General features: G+C 42.2%; 1 protein-coding gene across 1 annotated transcript in view; it reads right to left on the bottom strand.

The window, feature by feature from the left end:
• The window catches only part of LOC122422023 (translation machinery-associated protein 7-like), a 71,459-nt gene extending 65,965 nt beyond the window's left edge, over nucleotides 1-5,494 (bottom strand). Inside the window, exons 1-2 of the mRNA XM_043438192.1 lie at nucleotides 5,486-5,494; nucleotides 2,818-2,904 (exon numbers count right to left, since the gene is read on the bottom strand). Of these exons, the coding sequence (XP_043294127.1) occupies nucleotides 2,818-2,904; nucleotides 5,486-5,494 (96 nt within the window). The remainder of the gene's footprint in view (nucleotides 1-2,817; nucleotides 2,905-5,485) is intronic.
• Nucleotides 5,495-14,759: the final 9,265 nt, after the last annotated feature.

Genomic DNA, 14,759 nt, shown 5'->3' with positions numbered 1-14,759 from the left:
TCTAAACTAAATGCTTTAAAGAGATGGGAGGTCAGGGCTTAGAGTCAGGAAAAAGTCTGTCTAAAGTTTAGTTGGACAAGGAAAATGATAAGACCATCTTCGCTGACCATGAAGACTAAACAGCTAATGTTACTATTGTACTTTCTAATCTGAGAAGTAGTAATCATTGTCACACCCTCCAGGAAACTCTCTCTGACCCCTGAAGTCTAGATTCTGGGCTCCTCCTCTGCAGTCCCAGAGGTCCTGATCTGTCATGTGTAATAGTATATTATGTCAAGCTGCTAACAGCCTAGGGGCCCATCAACAGCATTACAAACAGATATATAAATAGATAGCATATGTATATACTGTAAACAGAAGTATGTATAAACGGGTTATGTACCTGTATGTATACAAATACTATAACCATTAAAGATTACATTGAAGAAGAAATCTAGTAACTTGTTAAAATGTTCATAATAGATTGTTACGTTAAATAAAAGCAAATTATAAAACACAATGAAAAATATGATCCCAATTAAGGAATATAACAAAGAAGCAAAACCCTCTGGAAGCATATACTTCAAAATGACAGCGTTTATCTGTGGGTAGTGGGGTTATGGATGATTTTTATTTTCTTCTTTGTGTTTTACCATGTTTTTGAATTTTCTACAATGAAAACATATTACTTCTGTCACCAGAATAAAAAACACAATTTTACTCAAAGAACTATGGACAAGAAGAGCCACAAAAGCATTTTTTTATGACTCCCCAGCTTTAATCTAATGGAGGCAGACAGAGTGCTTTATAATGTTTCCTAAGCAATTTTTTGTCTTTCTTTTGATACTATCCTTCTAGCTGTTCAAATGTGGACAGAGACCAAACTGACAAACAGATTTCCATGCTTCCTGATCCGTTATTTAGTGCATGGGCCAGCAATGCTGTAGGAAAGAAGGTTTGGGGGAAGGATGCATAATAGGATTGTGATGAACCTTTCTTGCTCTGGGCTGTATTTGCATCCTCAGCCTTGAATTGATGTTATTAGTTGATTGACTAATTAATGGAAATGTTTATTTGCACCAATTGGCCCCCTGGCCAGGAAGAATTGTTCAGAAATGGCATGAGCTACATTAGTAAGTAATGAGTTTGCTGTCATAAGAGGTATTCAAGCAGAGTCTGAATGGCCACTTGTCAGAAATGTGATTGAGAGACTTCTAGCCTCATATAAATCAGCTAGTTACCTTTGTGAGACTTGAGATCCTCCCTTAAACTAAGAGAGTCTCAAGGAGAAGGGAGTTAATTATCAGGTTCCCTCTCCTGTAATCTCTGGACAGAACAGGAGGCACAATGAGGCTCCTAGGAACTGAGGTGGGGGAACTGGGAAAGTCTTTGCGAGCCAAGACCATCATTCTCTCCCAGGAGTTGTGAGGTTCTCTGTTCTTTGCTTTCCTCTGCAATGGCATCTTGCATGATCTTTGCTAACCCAACCTCTAAGCCACAGAATCTTTCCTCTAGGAAACTGCCAGAGACTGTGTCCTTAGATAAAAAAGAGAGAGAGAGAGATAGAAAGAGAGAAGACAGAGAAAAACAGAGAGAAATAGATTTCAACTCCAGCAAGTACCTGTGGTCAGGGGAGAAACCACTATTACAACTTAAGTTAGTGAAGAATACATCACTTGGTAAAAATACTCAAACCTTCCTCCTCCCAAGGTACCTATGAATGTGTGTGTGCATGTGTGTATGTGTGTGCGCTTAGTCGCTCAGTTGTGTTCAATTCTTTGTGACCACATGGACTGTAGCCCACCAGGCTCCTCTCTCCATGATATGCTCCAGGCAAGAATTCTGGAGTGGCTAGCCATTTCCTGCTCCAGGGGATCTTCCCAACCCAGGGATGGCACCTGGGTCTTCTGCATTACAGGCAAATTCTTTACCATATGAGCCACCAGGGAAGTCCAAAGTGTCTATATATGGGGCAAATTTTCACAACAGTTTCTATTTATGAGAATCTTCATCATCACCTCCACTTTCTTCATCAGTTGTTTGACACTGCAATGATAACTTGAAAATTCTATCTGGGGTCCTTGCATAGCTGATTAGAAGAACATTCTGAAGTTGACTTCTGAATTGTTATTTGAAATATACTAACTAAAATTCATGTGAGGATCCCCTGGAGAAGGGATAGGCTACCCACTCCTGTATTCTTGGGCTTCCCTACTAACTCAGTCAGTAAAGAATCTGCCTGCAATATGGAAGACCAGGGTTCGATCGCTGGGTTGGGAAGATTCCCTGAGGAGGGCAAGACAACCCACTCCAGTATTCTTGCTTGGAGAATCCCATGGACAGAGGACCTGGTGCGTTACAGTTCGTGGGGTCACAAAGAGTCAGACACACCTGAACAACTAAGCAAAACGCTGCATCTAGAATCCAAAATGGCTTATTGAAATATTTCAGCTCAATTTTTCAGGTTATAGGCAGAAACTTGTGTTTTTATCTGTGTGTTAATCTGAAGACATTTCCTTTATTTATTCAGTGAGCAGAGCCAGCTAACCAGAGAATTGAAAATGCCTTTGAAAAGATAGAAACCATGAGCAAATACAGAAAACACCGGGAGTAAAGTTACTGCCTTTGTGTGTCACAGGGAGGCCTCAGGTTTCAGTGGCCAGATCCTTCTACAACTTCTAACGGTATCCAGCCCCCTTCATCCGTTACCTTTGCCTGGAGCTGCGAAGATTACTTAATAATTGAAGCCATGTTTTTCATTTCCATTCACTTCGTCACTTAATCAGCAGAGTTGTAACTTCTCTTCCCCTAATACATCTTCATTTTCGACCCCATTACCTGTACGGGCTCCAGAGCCTCACCGTTCTTGGTATGGCGTTTCTGTTTTTCAGGTGCTTTCCCAGATCTCTGGAAATCTGCTCCCTGCTAATGGTGCAGATGGGAGAAAAGAGGGTGAGCAGAAAGCGTGAGGGAGGAAGCAGATTCTCCTGATGAATTAGAGGTCCTTGGGGAAGCTGCTTTAACACTGTCACGCACAGTAAAAGAGCAATTTATGGAGTCCTGTTGCATGAAATTTTTCTTACCTTTCAAAGGGGTATTTCTAAAGCCTGCACTGGTATTGACTTTTCCTCTTGAGGTTTACACCTAAGCCAGCTCAGAATTATAATGATAAATATCACTTTTTGGCCCTGACTTGTGCTAAGCACTTTGCACGTATTAATTCATTTATTCATCACAAGAAGTCTCTGAGGAATGTATTATTATCCTTGTTTTGCAGAAGAAGAACCTAAACTTCTGAGAACATAAGCAATTAGCCAAGTGCCTTAGTCCATTTGGGCTGCTATAAACAAATACTATAGACTCGGTGGTTCATGAATAATGTAAACAACAGAAATTTATGGCTCACAGCTCTAGAGGTTGGGAAGTCTTAGATCAAAGTTCCAGATACTCCTTGTCTGGTGAAGCCCAGCTTCCTGTTTCATAGATGACTGTCTTCTCTCTTTATCCTTGCATGGTGGGGGAGCCAAGGGGGTTCTCTGCGGTCTCTTTTCTAAGGGCACTGAATCTCATTCACGAGGCTCCATCCCTGTGACCTAATCACCTCCCAAATCCCACCCCCAAATACCACCCCACTGGGGGTTAGATTTCAGTACATCAATTTTGAGAAGCCTGATGTGATATAGGTAATGTTACCTTCAGTTGAAGACATGTTATTTTTGATAGAATAGTCAGAGAAAGGCTTTCTGAAGCAGTGATAATTGCTGAGAACTGAGTGACTCAGTGGTATCTCCAGCTGGGGGAGACCCTGCAGGAACTGAGGCAGTATTTTCACGTGGGCATTACTCTGTTGTTAGTCACGTTTGACTCTTCAAATTAAGTAATAGCACAAAGAAATTTGTAGTGAGACCTCAGTATGGACAGTCTGTGACTGGTGTGTCACTTTTTTGACCCACAGGAAACTTACTTCCAGCCAGATTCAGAGTAGCTCTTGGAGGTACAAAGCAGCTTACCGAGAACTCTTGGGAAAATTATTCCATTTTTAAGGTCTTAGATTTCTTACGTGTTCATCTATAGAATGAGCAGGGAGGGGAGTGGGCATTGGAAGGAAGGCATGATACTTCATCTCTTTGGTGCATGTGTGAATCCTCACCTTTGATTCATCTACTAATGTTATTCCAAAGCTATTTGCATTTGCAAAAATAACTAAATCTGATATGTATTAACCTCTAGTCCCTATGCATTTTATCTTATGGAAACATCATGTGGAAAACCTGAAGGAACTTTCTGGCTAATCCAATATATACCCTCTTAGCCCTCACGACTTTACTAAGTAGCTACTTTTATTATCTCCATTTTATAGATAAGAAACCAAAGTGCAGAAAAAGTAAGAAAAGGAAATAGTGAATATTCACTCTTACGAGGGGCTACGTGAGGGGACTTTAAGATATGATCTATTTCCTAGCCACACTAACTGCCTACTGAATGTCTTAAGGTCTTCATTTTACAAACAGGGAAACCAAGGTCCAGTGAACTTATGTGATTAGCTCAAAAGATGCAAAGAAAAAGGTCAGAGCCAGGGTTTGACCCTAGCTCTGCTGCTGCTGCGGTCCCTTCTTTCGCCACTCATCATGTGTAGCTGGCAGATGGTGATGGTTCCCTTACCAACAGTGAGGGATTGTGGACTTCTCTCTGCTCTGGTGGATACATCACTCCTGAAAGACACTTGGCACATTTCCAATTACAATGCTGGGCTTTGTAAACGTCGTTTGAGTTATGGGGCTCCAGTGTCTAATTGAACCTATCACTATCACCAGTGAAGAACTAGTACTGACCTCATAGATTTTTTTTTTTTAAATGAGGATTGACTGACGTGCTAGACCTAAAGTGCCTCATCCATGGATCCATAAGAGGTATCTGATGAATGGTCTTCATTGTCGTTATTGGGAAATATGCCTCTTTTTTCATCTGCAAACCTTGGCTCAGTCCTTTACGTTGGATTAAATGCAAAATACATGCCTGATGAATAAATAAAGGAATACATTAAAAAGTAGCAAGCTAAAAACTTGGAGTCTGGGGACCTGAATAATGAGTCCAAGCTCTGTCTTCATCACTGTGAGACCATTCAGAAGTTACTTACCATTTTTGAGTTTTCTCCCAAGTATCATGGGGGAGTCGTCCAGAATGATCTCTATCACCCTTTCTAATCAGGGATTCTTAACTTATTTAGCTTAAAACCCATAAAACCCAAGTTAATTTTCCTGCTCCCGTCACTTAGAGACCGTTGTTGTTGTCTTGTGCTCAGTCACTTGGTCTTGTTTGACTCTTTGTTACCCTTTGGACTGTAGCCCAGCAGGCTCCTCTGTCCATGGAATTTTCCAGGCAAAAATACTAGACTTGCCTGCGATTTCCTATTCCAAAGAATCTTCCTGAGTCAGGGATCGAACCCATGTCTCCTGCATGGGCAGGCAGGTTCTTTACCACTGAGCCAGCTAGGAGGCCCACTTACCTGTTTCATCGGACACAAAAAATACCTGCTTTCTTGCTTTTGTGTGGGTTCTTTGTGTGTAGACTGGGTTTCACATTTTGGGCTTTAGGACAATAGGGGATATCTCTCCTTTCCTTTCAATATATTTTGTGTTCCTGGTTCTCAGCTGGGGCCAGTTTGGCCCAAGAGGGGCTATTTGATGGCCTGTAGACACTTTCAATTGTTCCACTGTGGATGGGATGCTCCTGGCACCTTGTAGAGGCCAGGGATGCTGCTAAACATTTTACGATGTGCAGGATAGTGCCGCTCTGCCCCAGCAAAAATTGTTTGGCTCAAAATGTCAATAGCGCCAGGGATGAGTGGAGAAGATATTTGCGATGAATGAGACTCTCCTAATACAGGGCTTGAAAGCACCACTTCCCATCATCTGCTCTGATAGCAGGGTGCTCACAAACAGAAGTCTGGGCTTAGTGATTAAAGGTGCACATAAAAATCCCCTGGTGTTTTAAAGGATTCAGAGGCACAATGAGGGAGGCTATTACCGTGTGTCATACTCCTATACAGAGCAAACACATTACCCACCTGTAATGAAGGATTTCTGAATAGATAAGGGTTGCAGCCTCTACAAGGGAATGTTTTAGCTGGGGGCATGCAGATTTTAGCTGCATGAATAATATCATCATTAATGGGAATTATTATGCTACCTTGGACTGGAAATTTACCCCTGAATGGGTAGCAATATCCTACAGACGGAGGCCATTGAAAACCTGTTTCCTTGGCAGGATATGTGGAGAAGGATTGCATGAGAAGCCGTGTTGGCTGCCGGCTCATGAATGGCTTCAGGCCAACAGATCTGTGCAAGGGACAGAGTAGGGCCAATGGGACAGTGTTAATCAATAACCAGTGTGAGCAGGGGTGACATTGGGACATTGGTCTCTGGTGTCCCCCCTCCCTTCATGCCTTTTCTGATCATGTCCTAGTGCTATGGCTCTGTCTCACTTCGTTGGACAGCAGCTCTCCTGAAAATTCTTCAGAAAATGGGTTAATGAATTCATTCTCTCTAAGGTATCAAGGACGTATGACCTTCTGCAGGATAATTTGTGATTTAGAGGAATGTTGTCAATGAGGCACTCACCATTGAAGGGTAGATGTTTATTTTTGTAGAGGGTCTGCAAGGGTGCCTCCAAGGATATAATCTGCCTCTGTCTGGATTGCTCAAGTCTGGATTTAAGTTGCTGTGGACTCGTTTCTTGCATATCACAATTTTTAGACATTTACTGCATAAAGCAGAGATGAACTGGAGACACTGTGTTGGAAATGGGGTGGGGCATCCAGGAGTCAAGCCACTGGATTCCTGCCATACCACACCGTACCATGCCACACCATGCTAAGCTAGGGGTCCTGGGGCACCTCTCTGGAATCACAGGCTCCCAGGAACAGTGCTTCTCAAGCTTTTCCTCATCAAGCCCCATTCAGAATATGGGAAGAACTCTGCTCTAGGAGGGAGGTGAAGGCCCTGAGAGCTGAATGTGTCAGGAATTGTCTGGCTTGGGAAGCTGTGCCAGAGAGCATAGCATGAAAATCATCGTCCTCGGGTGACCTTGAAAAACCCTGGCCACTCAAATGCCTTGCGACTGAAGTAAGTAGATTATAGCCACGGTGTTAACTGATATAATAAATACTAGAGTAACAGAGAATTCATTCTTTAATGCATCAAATAAGTATTCCTGGAGCACCTACCATGTACCAGCTGCTCCTCTAGCTGCGGGAGGGACAGGGCTCTTCAAGGAGTTTATGTTCCAGTAGGGTGGGGGTGGGAGGGGGACAGGAAAAAAACAGACCACAAATAAGTATGCCAAATATATAATCAGTGGGCTTCATAAAACAGTGCAAGACAAGGGACTAGTCTGTGTGTGTGTGTGTGTGTACATGTGTGTGTTGCTTAACTAAGATAGAGGAGTTGGGTAGACTATTGTGAGAATGTGGTCTTTGGTCTTTGAGCTGGAGCCAACGGTGGAACGTGATGGTGGAAGAGAGTTCCAGACAGAGAGCCCAGTGTGGGTAAAGGTCTGAGGTGAGAATATCATCTGCATGCTCAAGAAACAGCAAGAAGCCTGATTTCTGTCTAGGAAAATTTTTAATCATCCCTGCCAATTTTTAGTTGTTTTTGACAGCTTCTATATTTTTTGCATTTGACCCTTGTCTCAAGCCCATTGGGCTTCTTATAGTCTACCAGATTACCTTACCTGTCTCTTGAAAAACCTCTAAGCAGGACAAGAAGTAACAGAACCAGACATGGAACAACAGACTGGTTCAAAATTGGGAAAAGAATACATCAAGGTGTATATTGTCACCTTGCTTATTTAAATTCTGTTCAAAGGACATCATGCAAAATGCTGGGCTGGATGACTCACAAGCTGGAATCAAGACTGCCAGGAGAAATCAATAACCTCAGATATGCATATGATACCACTTTAATGGCAGGAAGTGAAGAGGAGCTAAAGAGACTATTGATGCAGGTGTAAGAGGAGAGTGAAAAAGCTGGCTTAACACTCCATTTTCAAAAAACAAAGATCATGGCATCCAGTCCCACCACTTCATGGCAAATAGATGGGTAAAAAGTAAAAACAGTGACAGATTTAATTTTCTTGGACTCCAAAATCACTGCAGACAGAGACTGCAGCCATGGAATTAAAAGAGGCTTTCTTCTTGGAAGAAATGCTATGACACACCTAGATAACATATTAAAAAGCAGAGACATCACTTTGCTGACAAAAGTCTATATAGTCAAAGCTATGGTTTTTCCAGTAGTCATGGTATAGATGTGAGAGTTGGACCATAAAGAAGGCTGAGCACTGAAGAATTGATGCTTTTGAACTGTAGTCCTAAAGAAGACTCTTGAGGGTCTCTTGGACAGCAAGGATATCAAACCAGTCAATCCTAAAGGAAATTAACCCTGAATATTAATTGAAAAGACTGGCGCTGAAGCTGAAGCTCCAAAACTTTGGCTGCCTAATGCCAAGAGCTGACTCATTGGAAAAGACCCTGATGTTGGGAAAGGCCGAGGGCAAGAGGAGAAGGGGGTGACAGAAGATAAGGTGGTTGGATGGCATCACTGACTCAATGGACATGAATTTGAGCAAGCTCTGGGAGATAGTGAAGGACAGGGAAGCCTGGCATGCTGCAGTTCTTGGGGTTGCAAAGAGTCGGACACAATTTAGTGACTGAACAACAACAGTCTACCTCTGGTTATTTTCACACACGTGGAAGTGAGGCTTGGGGAAGTGGAGGGGTAACTTGGCCACACTGGGGCACTTGGGAGTTTGGAAGCACTGAGCTAATCATAAAATTTTAACTCATCTTTCTCTAGAAGCCAAGAGGTACATGAATATTTGTAGACAGGCATCATTTTGAGTTTATGTTCAGAACTTTTAAAGGAAAGATTTCATTTATTCTTTATGACAAACCAGTGTGGTAGGTCCTGTTATAATTCCCATTTTATAGATAACTAAAGTGAGATACATAAAGAGCAAAGAACTTGGGCAAAAATTAGGAGTAACAAACACAGAAGCAGAGTTTGAACCCAGGCACATTCAGAAGACATGAACCTAAGCACATCCTGAAGCCCACATTCTGAAGACAACAAGGATGTTCAGGCCAGTTATTCGAAGGTTTTAAGGGGAGGTGGGATGAATCAGCCTTTCCCATCTGAAAAGCAAGGGCTTCTACAGACCCACTGGTGGGTCCTATTTCATTCTAACAGAGATCTGGCAGACCCTGGAGGACACACTGCAGGGTTTTCTGTATTTAAACACAAGAACCAGTGTCCATTTTCATTTGAGGCAAGGTCTTCTGCCAGCTGGTAGGGAAGTCCCAGTCGTCACTGCTTGGAGTGTCACTCAGGCCGCTCTCTACCCAGCAAGTATATTTATCGACATATGTGATCAATGGAAGATAGAAAAACTTGAACTTCAAAACACTGGATTCCTCCAGCTTCCTTTCAATGTACTCCCATTAATTGCCATGTACAAATAAGGAGCATTTTATAAACACAGAAGTGACAAGCTCACGTTCTGCAATGACTTTTCTTCACTGCTCCTTCCTTGTGTCAGAAAACAGACAGATCCCAGCCTTGTGACACTCAGCCTCCATTTGGAGGAGCTGCAGACCGCCCCCCCCCCACCCCCTGCCCCTGAAGTTCTCTTGTGCTGGGGCATAATGGAAAAACCTTCTCTCCTCCTTCTTCCCATCCTCCTCTCACTTGTCATGGAGTGAGCAGGGCTGGAGTTCAGATGAAGCTTCCTGTATCTCCTGAGGTTAAACTCTGCACAAGAACCCAGGTGGTTGGCTTTGCAAGGCCAAAATAGCAATGTCAATATCAAAACACACAGTATTACCTGGGAAGTTCACTTCTACTTGGGATAGTGAGAGTGCTTCCTGACAAAAGACAGCATATGATTCTGGTCTCTTAAGTCAATTTGCTTAACAGTTCAACCTTGCAAACTCCAACTCTGGAGAAGGAGGCATTCGGCAGCTGTCTCCTTGGGTAGTTTTCATCAAGTGATGGCAGTGTTAACACAAACTTTGGGTACCTCTTTGTAGTTCTTATCATAACACAGAGAGAATCTATTGTGCACAGTTCTGTCACTGATGCACTGTTCCTTACAACCTGCATGATCTTGGAAAGATCATTAGAAATCTCAAAGCTGCATTGTCTTGGTTATACAATAGGGATAATAATACTCCTGACAAAGGATAGATTGTTGTAAGGTGGATCAGGCTGGGTTCTGAGTGGCAAGTGACAGAAACCTAATCTGGCTGAGTTAAGCAGAAATGGGATTCATTGAATCACCTGAAGTGATGAGGAATCAGGCATGGAGGCAGAAAGAATAATGGCCAAAGTCAAGAGATGCTGTCAAGGGATATTATCACGGATAGTGGTGGAATTGCTGCTTCTTTGTCTCACTGATTCCTTGTTCATACTCTGGGGCAGGCATAACTGGTTTTCTGAAACTGGAGCATATTATTGACTTTGGCTGAAAGGGTTGCAACTTCCAAAGTGAGAGGCAGTTTCAGCCTTGCAACAAGACTCATCAGGTGGAGAATTACTCAAATGTAGGGGAGGGAATAAGATGATGGGAAGCAAAAATAAATACAAATATTTACTCTCTGAAGATTAAATGGGATTATATTCCTGAACGGAATCTAGCACACAATTGGTCCTAAACAAATGTGAGTTCCATTTTTACCTTCCTATGGATTAACATGTTTACAATTTATGGTAATATTAATGGAATTTATAAAGCATATTCAAGTGACTTGTAGTGCTGACTTGCTCATTTATTATTTTTTTGCTGTTCTAAGGGGATTGTACTTTTAGCCCCTAAAAACTGTAAATATGTAAACTTGAAACACTATGAAGCTTGTGAAGCTTGAAAAATATCATTTTATTTCATTTGCATGTTTTGTAGACTTTGCTATAACTTTAGAAACTCGGTCCTTATTCTTCCTATTCACTGAAAAAGCTCAACTTATACTTCCAACATTTTGAATATGACAGGAATTTAAATATGAGCCTTATGAGGGCTGATCAGTGTACAAAGTTACTTTGCGATGTGATTTGTGTGTCTAGAACTACTCTACTTATTTTATTCCTTAATGACTAAGTCACTCTCTGGAAATAAATGATCACTTACAGAGACACATGCAGTCTCTCAGGCCCTTGGGGCACCTTTTTAGTGACTGGAAAGAAAGAGACTAAATGTGTGGGTGTCGAGTCCAGCTCAATTCATCTGCTCTGAGTTTCCCTTTGGCTATTCAAGTTGTTTAGGAAGCAGGATAAATTATTATTACAAGAACAGAACTGAGTTCAAACTCTTTTCATCACTCACTAGCTGTGTGACCTCAGGCAAGTTATTTAACCGCCCTGAATCCCAGTTCTCTTATCAGAGAGTAAGTCAGAATTTTGTAAAATACTATCTATTAAGTGACTTGCATGGTGCCTGGTTCATAATTTATTATCAATCAATGGGCGACACAGGTACCACTGAGGATGTATTTTTGTTTTGTCCTGCTAAATATATTGTATTTCTTTCCTTCCCACTAAATATACGAAATGACCACATGATAAAGACAAAAATGAAACACTTTGAGGAGGCTTTAATTAATTGGCCCTCCTGAGGTTAGTAGAGTGCTCTGGCCAGAGAACAAATTCTGTGCCATTTAATGACAGATAATGTAACTAGAATTCATTGATGGATCTTTAGAATTGATTAGTAAAAAAGATTCCAGAGTTTTAGACTTGTGCAATAGGCTCCAGGGCTCCTCCAATGGTTGAGTGGGTAAAGAATTTGCCTTCAACGTAAGAGACACAAGAGAGGTGTGTTCAATTCTACTCGGGAATATCCCCTGGAGAAGGAAATGACAACCCACTCCAGTATTCTTGCTTTAAAAATCCCATGGACAGAGGAGCCTGATGGGCTACAGTCCAAAGGGTTGCAAAGAGTCCGACACAACTGTGTGACTAAGCACAATAGTCTCCAGAAAAATTCCTCAGTATCACAGGGTGTGGTTAAGGAACAGGTTTCATTTGGGAAATTTATGCAACAAGAATTAGCAGGAAAAAGTACACAGTCCTGATATCTTGCATGATCCCCAAGGAAATGTGCTTGAGGACCAGGTACTCTGCTGGGCAAACCTCGGGGATAAGTATCCGAAGAGGAAACCTGTCCTCTGTTCCCGTGTTTTCTTATAATGGGCTATGTCTGGAGGTTTGTGTGCCCGCAAATCCCCATGCTGAAATCCTAACACCTCGTGGGTTGGGGTTAGGAGGTAGAATTTGGGGATGTTATTTGGTCATGAGGATGGAGCCCTCACGAATGTAATTAATGCTTTTATAAGGAAATCGCACAGAAATCTCTTCTACCATATGAAGACACTTGGAGAGGGTTCCACCAGAACCTGACCTCGCTGGCCCCCTGATCTTAAACTTCCAGTCTCCAGACTGTGAGAAATAAATTTCTATTGTTTTATATGTTACCCAGTCTGGGGTATTTTGTTACAGCGGCTCAAACAGACAAAGACAGAAAATCTAACATGGGACAGGGGCCTTGTCAAGTGGGTATGATGTGGAGGGAAAAGACAGATACGCTGCTTGGAATCCAGATTCTCGGGACTTAGGTGCTGCTGTTACAGGGGTTGTCTGGGAAAACTAGCTTCCCCAGGACCCATAGATTTTGGGAGGTGTGGGTCACTGCAGATCCTCCTGCTGGGAAGAACAGCCCCCTCCCACTGGGAGCTGAGTTAAAGAGAAGTTTTTCTTGCTGAGGGAAGGAGTAAACCCCAGTGCTAGCTATCTCCTATTCACACAATCCAGAGAAAACCCCTGGAATCATTTTTAGATAATCTTGTTGATAATATCTCATAGAATTAGTTTAATAATAACTGCTATTATTAGTTTAATAATAGTACTATTGTTGCTTTGATACTATTAATATTTTGTTTCCTTTTCTCTTTATGTTTTTAATTGAGGTATGGTTAATTTACAATGTTACATTAGTTTCAAGTGTACTGCAAAGTATATATACATATTGCTATTGTTGCTTAGCTGCTAAGTCACATCCCACTCTTCTGTGACCCCATGGACTACAGACCACCAGGTTCCTCTGTCTATGGGATTTCTCAGGCAGGATTATTGGAGTGGTTTGCCATTTCCTTCTCCAGGGGATCTTCTTGACTCAGGGATTGAACCCGCATCTCCTGCATTGGCAGGCAGCTTCTTTATCACTGAGCCACCTGGGAAGTATATATATATGAAATTCTGTTTCTTAATTTTTTCCTTTACTTTCTTCGAAATTTTTACCAAGAACTACTATCTCCTAGGCTCCTGCTTTTTATCTGTCATCAGATTCTCCCAAGAGCCTTGAAAGGTAGACATTAGTAAGTTCATTTTGCAGATGAGGAAATGAGTGGCACAGAACTGAAATGACTTGCTAAAGTCCTTGGCACTAGTGCCTGATCAGGTTGGAACTGAAGCCTAGGTCTCTGCTTCCGGAGGTTGGGCTCTGTTGTCTGCTAAATGCTTGCCTAGAGATATTGAGGAGGGAGGAAGGATTGTCCCTTTTCCTTTGTCAAGAAAGAGACAGAATGGCCTGCTTTCCCCCACCTCTGTTAGGCTCAGAGGAGTGGGGCTTTTTGATGCCTTGAGCAGCCAGCACCAGGAGTGGTAGTTCACTGGCACAACCAGAGAGGAAGCAATTATGCCCAGTCAGCCCTCATGAAACACAGACTAGCAGAAGTGTGATTGCGATGTTATGGATATCAGCCAAGATTATTCACGCAAATCCACAGCCCTGCTAGTAATTCACTAACAGCCCATTTGATTTAGTCGGTCAACCAAATTAGCCTGTGCATGCTGCTTCCCATATTGGTTTTCACAGTCATTAATGAGAAAAAAAATGAAAAAGGATACCTAGAAAGCATGCCCAAAAAAGTGAGCATCACCATTTTAACTTAGCTCTAGTGTTGTCATAAAGAATGTCTGTCGTTGGGACTTGCCTGGTGGTCCAGTGATTAAGACTGCGCTTCCACCCCAGGAAGCATGGGTTTGATCGCTGGTTGGGGAACTAAGATCCCACATGCCTTGCAGCCAGAATGTAAAAAACAAACAAACAAACAAAAAAACCACTATTGTTTTAGCCCAAACTCTTTTTCCTATGGAACTTGGAACTATATCCTTCACTGAACATTTATTATGTCTTAAGATAGCAGACATTGTAACTGAAATCTTGCAGTTGCTGCAAAGCCTCCATTTATTATCAAAAAGGCCTGTCACTCCCTGGGGGCTGAGTCCATAAAGAATCAGCGTGCGATGTAGGAGATCTGGGTTCGATCCTTGGGTCTGGAAGATCTCCTGGAGAAAGAAATGGCAACCCACTCCAGTTTTCCTGCCTGGGAAATCCCACAGACTGAGCCACCGGTGGTCTAAAGTTCATGGAGTCGCAAGAGTTGGACACGACTTAAGAGACTAAATCACCACCCACCAGCTTGTGGTTAGAGGGAAAATAAAGGTGACCAAAGGACACATTGAAAGAGTTTACATGTTGGCAAAACTCCAATCTGTTCTAACTAATTATTGTAATACACAGTGGAGAGAGAGAAAACGAGAAAGAGGAGGGAGACAGAGTCAGAGACAGAAAATAAAGTTTCATCAGTACATCTGAGACACTTGAACATGCAAAGGCAGAGATAAGAAATGTTAGTTTCTCCATCCTCGTTTGGTAACTTATCAATTGCA

Source organism: Cervus canadensis, chromosome 19 (assembly GCF_019320065.1).
Source record: "Cervus canadensis isolate Bull #8, Minnesota chromosome 19, ASM1932006v1, whole genome shotgun sequence".
Taxonomy (NCBI): Eukaryota; Metazoa; Chordata; class Mammalia; order Artiodactyla; family Cervidae; genus Cervus; species Cervus canadensis.
This window is presented reverse-complemented; position numbering and strand designations above follow the sequence as displayed.